Source organism: Aphidius gifuensis, linkage group LG1 (assembly GCF_014905175.1).
Source record: "Aphidius gifuensis isolate YNYX2018 linkage group LG1, ASM1490517v1, whole genome shotgun sequence".
NCBI classification, from domain to species: Eukaryota; Metazoa; Arthropoda; class Insecta; order Hymenoptera; family Braconidae; genus Aphidius; species Aphidius gifuensis.
The window spans coordinates 13,760,235-13,769,034 of record NC_057788.1 but is presented as its reverse complement, the minus strand read 5'-3'; the positions used below and the strand labels follow the sequence as shown (position 1 = coordinate 13,769,034).

At 29.5% G+C, this 8,800-nt stretch overlaps 1 protein-coding gene across 1 annotated transcript; it reads left to right on the top strand.

The window, feature by feature from the left end:
* Nucleotides 1–967: 967 nt before the first annotated feature.
* On the top strand, nt 968–3,832 carry LOC122855606. The gene is made up of 4 exons (XM_044157142.1): nt 968–1,052; nt 1,141–1,461; nt 1,600–2,595; nt 3,696–3,832. The coding sequence occupies exons 1-4, from the start codon at nt 968–970 to the stop codon at nt 3,830–3,832; spliced, it is 1,539 nt and encodes a 512-aa protein (XP_044013077.1).
* Nucleotides 3,833–8,800: the final 4,968 nt, after the last annotated feature.

Below are 8,800 nucleotides of genomic sequence, written 5' to 3'. Positions count from 1 at the left end.
TCAAAAAAAAAATCATAAAATAAGTATTGGTCTCCGTCATATTCCTGAGGATATCCGAAGCAAATGGAATCTCAAAGCCAAATTGCTCGTCTGTTCGTCATGTCGAAAAACCATGACTACGACTGAACCTGTATTAAAAATTCCACCAGGCGACGAAAAAAAATGACAGTAATTCTAGTGAAAGTGATACCACGAGCAATTTTGACATAATTGAAGAAACAAATGAAGGAACTGGAACGTCAGATACTTTAGACTGTAGTAGTGAGTCGAGCTCTCGAACAGTTCGTGATATTCCAATGGACACTACCGACTATAATAAAGTAGACTCCGTTATAGATGTTGGTCAAAGTAAGTTATAATTTTATTTATAGAATTGAGATAAGGTTGATAGCTTAATTATAGTTAGACTTTCTTGCCTTGTATAAATTATAATTTCTCTGTCCATTCAATAAATAACTAACATTCAAACATTGTAATATGTTGTTTTTTAATATTAAACTAATTTTTAAATTCATTGAATCGTAACACACCACTTATTTTTTTTTCCACAGGTTCAAGTCAGACAAAATCAGTTTCATTTGTTTCTACCAAAACAAGTGGATTATCTGAGCTTACATCGACCCAATCCAGCGACTCATCTAGTCTTAGCTTGAATACAAAGCTACCAGTCATAAATCAGGCTCTGGAAATGTTAGATTGCTCACCAGTTGCTAAAAAAAGAACCAGGTATGATAGTTATCTAATAGAAAAAGCTGATAATCTATCCGCAAATTTCCTCAAGTCACTTGGAGCATGTCATCTTGAGACTGATTATAATGCTTCGGAAAGGACTAATGCTCGTCATTTCCAAGATTTAGTGACTCGTTTGAAAGAAAAATTTCATTCTGCTGAAACAGACCGAGCACACAAACTACAAATTTTAACACTATTTCCATATGAATGGAGTGCTGATAAAATTGCCAATATTATGGAAACTACAAAACATATGGCTACAGTTTCAAAACAACTTGTTGAACAAAAAGGTCTCCTTTCACTTCCAGAGCCCAAAAAAGGTTACTATTAATTTTTTTAATATTTTACATTTTTTTTTTTTTTTTTTTATTATTGTTTTCATAAGTAATGTTTTGTGATATTTCATAGGAAAAAAAATAAGTGAAAGTACAAAACGACTTGTACTTGATTTTTATAATGATGAAAGAAACAGTTCAACGATGCCTGGAAAGAAAGATTTTTTATCAATTCGAGATGAAAGTGGAAAACGAACTCACGTCCAGAAAAAGTTAGTGCTATCAAATTTGAACGAATTATTCAGGAGTTTCCAAGCTGAGTATCCCACTATTAAGATTGAATTCTCAACTTTTGCAGCAATGAGACCAAGATATTGTATTTTGGCAGGAGCCTCCGGTACTCACACTGTGTGCGTTTGTTCAATACACCAGAATATCAAGCTCATGATTTTAGGTAAATAACAATTCACGATCAGGTTTTTATTTATGGTTCTAAATGACGCATACTTTCCAGTATTTAAAAAATTTATCATAATCAAAATAACTTATTTCTTTTTCCATAAAATATTAATTATTTATTATCATCTTTTAGGTTGTAATCTTAAAGAGCTGACGAAAGACAGCACTTTGCAAATTGAATCTTATGAAGATTGCATTAATGCAGTTATTTGTTCTGAATCAACGGACGCTTGTCACCTCGGAAATTGCTTAAACTGCCCTAAAATGGATGTACTGAATGATTACTTAGATAAGTTGCTTGAAGATAATGAAATTTTTCAGATATCATATAAACAATGGGTAGCAAAGCCACGAACTACTCTTGAAACTGTTATGCAAGATTCTTTTGATTTTATTCGTGACTTTTGTGAAAAAACTGAAAACCTTCTAAGACATGCATTTATTGCCAGATGTCAAGGAAACTTCTTGAAAACATTGAAGGAATCAATCAATGACGATGAAGCAATTGTTATTTGTGATTTCGCAGAAAATTACGCTTTTATTATTCAAGATGCTGCACCTGGATTCCATTGGAACAATAACCAAGCTACTGTTTATACGGTAGTTATATACTTTAAGGATTATCACAAAAGTTTAGCAATTGTGTCAGATAACAGTCATCACGATGCAATTGCGGTTCACATATACACAAGAATAACGATCGATTATATTAAATCACTTAATAGTAGAATAAAAAAAATACATTATTTTTCCGATGGAGCACCACAACAATTCAAGAATTATAAAAATGTAGTTACTTTATGTCATCATAAAAAAAACTACGGAATCGAAGCAGAGTGGCATTTTTTTGCAACGGCACATGGTAAAGGGCCTTGTGATGGAGTTGGCGGTACTCTCAAAAGAGAAGCTGCAAGAGCAAGCCTACAACGACCAACTGATAAGCAGATAACTACACCAAAAGAGCTCTACGACTGGGCAAATGAAGCTAACAGACTACCGAACATCGCTGTAAAGTATTCGTCAGCAGAAACTTATGAACTCGAAAAAATTGCCATCGAAGAATCTTTTACAAAGGTTCAAAAAATAAAAAATTTGCAAAAAGTTCACTGCTTGATTCCTTGTGAAAATGGTGAGATGATTACAAAAGACTATTCTTCTGCAACATCTTTTAAAAAATTCCGTATTCTTACATAATTTTTTTTTGTATTTTCTTGAAAAAATGTATTACTAATTAAAAATATTTTGACTTAATTTATAAGTATTGTTGAATTAAAGATATATAATAATATTTTCGATATTTGTTTGATTGATTACTTGACAATATTTTTTTCATCAAAATTTGGTTAAAAATTGGAATTTTTAACTTTTTACTTTAGAAATATGCCGAAAATGGAATTTTCTCAAGACATGTTTTAATTTTCTTTTATTTTTTTGCATTTAAAAAAATAATTTTTTTTTTTTTTTTTTTAAATTTTTTGAAAAAAAAAAAATTGAAAATAAAAAAAAAAATATAGAAACGTCTCGGCTCACTCTAATTTTTTTTTCAATGTACGTGAATTGAATACCTTGTTTCATGAAAAAAAATTCATCCATTTAAATTGGGGCTTTTTTTATGAAAGACGAGAATTAACATTGAAACACTCTACTTTACCGGCTGAAATACGTCACAAAATTTTCAAAAAAAATACAGGCTGCGTAAAAAGCCAAAAAGAACATATAAAAAAATTTTCATCGAAATCCGTGAGGGTCAGGCAGATGACCAGCTGACTTGACTCAGAATGCCCCATATATACTGCAGTTTGAGCATCCAAATGCATCAGATTCTCTCAACTGTTGCAAGAGCAACGCTAGGACAGCAATAAATAAGTAAGTTTTTCATTTATATACACTATTTTAAATAAATTTACTTCATAGTTTCAATAAAAAATAAAACAATCTGTAAAAATAAATATCTCTACAAAATATAAATTGTTATTATAATGATGAATAATATCTATGTTTATGATTTTAATGTTTCAGATAACATAAAATGGCTTTTACAAAAACGAAACAACTCCAAAAAGCAAAACAACGCAAAGCATTGAAAGATCTGGAAAAAAATATTGTTTATAAAGTCACCAAGCTGCAGAAGTTTACTGGAGGAAAATATGGTGGTGCAGCAACAGTTGAAATTCGACAACAACTATTATTTATATTTACTCAAAAGATTTTCAGATCTTTTTAATTCAGATGAGAAGGAATTTGCTGAGTTACAAGAAGCTGTGAAGAAAGGTCGTTTAATTATGGCATGCAATGGCGTAGACAATCGCGATATAATATTTGATGATGGTTATGTAATTAATAATGATGATTTTGCTGAAGAATAACTATATAAATAAAAACACAAAAATGAATTTTATCTGTTTTTCTTTTATTCATAAACCATTATATTTATTTTACATCGTAAAATGTTTTATTATTATTATTAGTATTGTCATTGTTGGCATTAAAATTTAAATTATTTTATTTTATTTTTTTTGTATTTTTTTTACATTTTTTTTTTTTTTATTTATTTTATGTTAGCTTGTGAACTATGCCACTTATTGGTCTGTACTGGATGATATTATCATGTAATATTAAGCAATATGCTGTTGTTCTTGCTGGAAAATTTCCCTTTGATTCAAACTCTAGACGTACATCTACAGCACCAGTTTTTAATGTTTCATTTTGCTTACTACAATCAATGACAATAAATGGTGTCCGATTAATAAAAAAATCTTTTGAGAATAAGTTAAGCTTTGTCTCATAGTATGAGTCACCGAAATTAGCATACATATCGTATAATAAGGAGAATTGATTTTTTTCAATATCTAAATTTAAATTCCCATATGGAAAAATTTGTGAATTAACGTTTATGATTGAAATTGATGCTACCAACATCGAGATAAGTGACGAGATCTTTTTGTGGTTGTAAATTGCCAAAACTATCAAAATATATTGCTAAATTCTTATCAAGTTTTTCGTATGCAACCCAGTGTGTTCCAGCATTTTTTTTATCATCTAAATTGACAATTCCACACTCGTGATTCCAAGGACCATTTTTTGGCATGTCATTTCGCATAAATACTCCTCGAAAATTAGATATTTCTAATTGTTTTGCAAATATTAATAAGTCATCGTCAGTCAAAGCTCTCTGTGGTAGCATCAGTTGAAGTTTTTTGGAGTCAGATAGAGACCCATCCCACTTTTATGTGGTGCCAAATAAAGACCTTTTCCAATGCTAATCGATTCCATCATTTTATTATGTCTTATATTCTCATTCAGCTGTTCTTTATTGGATGCAACACTATTAATTGCAAATATGGATATGGAATATAATAAATTTAGACGAATGTGTATTAAATGTTGGAAAGAAAAGTATTGTTTCCTGTGCATTGATAAAGATCGTGAATTAAATGATGGTAGATATAGGAAAAATTTCGACTGTTTTATAACTATAAATAATAAAACAATCTGTTAAATTGCATTAGTATACTGTAGAATCTTGTGCAATCAAGATGCAACTCAGCAAACAAGCTCTTGATAGTGAAGCAAAATTTTTAGGTGAAATGGAAAAAGTGCAAAATGTTATACGAAAAAAATATCAAATGTTGAAATTAGGAAGAGTAAATATGTCTGAATCTGCGTATGAATATTTACAACCTGTCATTACACCTCTCAATAAAATAGCAAATAAATTGTCAACAAGTGGCAATAGCGAAAATAACAAAATCAATGTTAATAAAACAAATTATAATGAGGAAAAAAATTTGATCACATTTGATAATATGGACATTGGGGCAAATAGTTTTAATTCTAATGATAATGATGTGACAATAATAGAATCTACAAATGAGGAAGAAGAAGAAGAAGAGAATGTTGACGAAAAAAACGAAGATAAAGATATCAATGAACAGTTGGCTAATTATACAAAAATAATTAATACTTTAGAGTGGGATAAGGAATATGGTGTGAGAAAAATAAATTCTGAATTTAAAATTGGAAATAGTGGGCTTACATTCAAAAATAACAAGCTAGATGTTGCAAACAAAACATATGACATTACCGACGGGTTGTTGCAATTATTATTTATGAAAAAGCCCAATAAAACATTCATTACTCTCGATGATGAAAAAAACTATAGTGAAATTATTTTAGATACAAATGCACATTTAAAATATCTTAGTGCAAAAAATGCTATAAAAAATCAGGCATCACAAAAATTTATGACATTTTTATTACCATACATAACAAATGCACCACATGGATCGGGATTTTCTTTACCAACAAGTATGGTTATTCAATCAAAGAATTCTAATCATGTTTACTGGGATGATCCAAATGAGCTTGTTGATAGATTACGTTTACTATGTGCTTCACAAACTGCTGGCAATCCAAGTCACAACAATGAAATAATGTCGATAATTGAAGAATTGAGAGAAGCAAATATTATTTATTAAATCAGAATAAAAATTCAGCATCAGTCATTACATAGATATTAGTGAACAATGAGTATAATGAAAGAAGATGTTGTAGGAGAGTTACACACTCAAGCTCGTAAAAATTTTCTAAGACGTAAAGTTGTCATTCGTGACAAGGACGAATGTTGGCAGGCTGATCTTGTCGATATGATTGAGCATGCACAAGTAAATTCTGGATATAAATATATTCTAACAGTCATTGATAATTTTTTAAAATTCAGTTGGGCAATTGGTCTCAAAAGTAAAACAGGAAAAGAAGTCTCTGCTGCAATGGAAAAAATATTTAAACAAGGACGAGTTTGCAAAAATCTTCATGTTGATCAAGGAACAGAGTTTTATAATGCTATTTTCAAAAAAATGTTAAAAAAATACAATGTCCATTTGTATTCAACATATACACATTTAAAAGCATCAATCATTGAACGATTCAATAGAACAATTAAAAATAAAATGTGGTTCAAATTCAGTTTACAAGGTAGCTACAAATGGATAAAAATATTACAAGAATTGATTGAAGAATATAACAATACGGAACATCGAACAATAAAAATGAGGCCTTGCGAAGTTGTTGGACAAAATATAGAAATTTTAAAACAAACTGTATATGACAATTTAAATTATTGTCATGTAAAGCCGAAATTTAATGTCAATGACAATGTACGAATCAGCAAGTATAAACACATCTTTGAGAAAGGCTACAAACCAAACTGGACAAATGGAATATTCAAAATTACAAAAATAAACAAGACAGCACCTGTAACATATAAATTAAAAGACTATCAAGAAAATCCAATTCAAGGATGCTTTTATGATGAAGAACTGCAGCGTGTTAAACATTCTGATATTTATCTAATAGAGAAAGTAATAAAAAAACGTAGCAATAAAATATATGTTAAATACTTGGGTTTTGACAATAGTCGTAATGAATGGATAAATAAAAATGCAATACAATAAAATTAAAATTAATATAATTCCGTTTATTTATTGAAAACCATTATGCATATTATTATATATTTAATCATTTATTTAATCATTTATTTTTTCATTTACACAATTATGTTTTATTATTCATATACATACAATTATTTTATTATTTACAATTTAACTTCCATACAGATGCACACTCACATATAAACATTAATAATTATTTAACCTATTTCCATTCTTAAAACATCAGCAAAATCAAAATCGCTATAATTGTTATTATTATTATTATTATTATTATTATTATTATTGGGATACCAGGGTAATGTATCTGTGCTATTTGGTATCATCTTACGTTTATCATCAACAGCACTTAATGCTAATTTTTTTTGTTCAATTGTCGTAACAACATGACGTTTTGATTGTATCAAATTTTGCTCACGTACAATATTTACATTATTAAACAGACAGTTTTTAAAATCATCAAACGTGATGGTATTTAAAGCAGATTTTTTAACCCCTTTCGCTTTAGCTTGTATTGGATTTTTATCAGTTAGATGCCGAGTTGCATACATTCTTGCTCGGAGTCCAACGAATTCTAAAAGTATTTTACCACCAAATTCATCTTTCATCAAACCTATTTCTTTATTATTTTGTTGAATAATGCCAAATGGATTTTGTTTATGATAATTAGATGTATCAAATTTATGTGAGTCTCGTTTCATCACTTTATATATGTCAACGTCTTTAATTCCACAGACAAGTGAATCTGTGTCTGTATAATATAATTTTACTCGATTAGGGAAAACTTGATGCAAATAATTATAAAAAAAATCATAAATATAAATTTTCGAAATGTCTAGAACGCACATGCCTGCATATATTGGCTTGTCAAATAAAACCTTCATTCTATTCATTTCAATAACAACCATATCCCCAATAATATCTGAGCCAACATAATTCGGTTTTGCAATTAAAGCTTTTGCCCCGTAACGACCCTCTGACTGCGTTACAATTACAATAACATCTCTATGCCTACGACAATCTTCCATCAATTTGCCAAATACTGAATTATTTTGGCCTTTAAAATAAGCTACTTGAAATTCAATTTTTGCTTTCTTTCTCAGCTCCGTATTCAGATCAATGTATTTTTTCAACCAATCTTTTTGCCTAAATTTTAATACTCGATGGAGCTGATTTATTTTTAATCCTAATTCTAAATACAACTGTAAATTTTTATAATGAATAATATATTTATTTTTTGGATAAAATGTTGTTAATAGCTTCTTAAATTTAGATGTTGGATTTGGTGGTATAGCATGGACTGGTGCTAGTGGTAAATCACGATGTTTATTCCATAATTCCTCAGGATATTCTAAGTCAACTTCTCATATATATCCCCAATCAGAGTCAGCTGTAATTCCCCCCAAAGAATCTAAATTAAAATTTTTATCCCAATGAAAGTTTGCAAAAGGTAAAGGACATCTCATTGCACCACCATACACATTATTTACATCATAATACATTAAATAGTATTCTGGCAAACTAGCATCAAATGCACTACCCATATCTGGATTATTCGCTACTCCATGGCGAGTGGAACATTGTACAAGACCACCTCGGATTCCACCCTCAATAAACAGCATCATTTCGGGATCTGTTAGTAACTCTAATTCAACTTCTGTAATTTTTAGCATTGCTTGCATTGATAATGATAGACTTGTAAAAAAATGTAAAGGATCAAGCTGATATGTATTCATTGTACTATAGCGATAATTCTCAAAAATGTCTGCTAATAAAAAAATATCTGTTCTTAAATACAAATCAGAGTACTCTCCAAGCGATTTTATACTAAAAGTATTCCAAACATTGCGAGCATGCTCATAATCCCTATCACTAATACTTGAATTA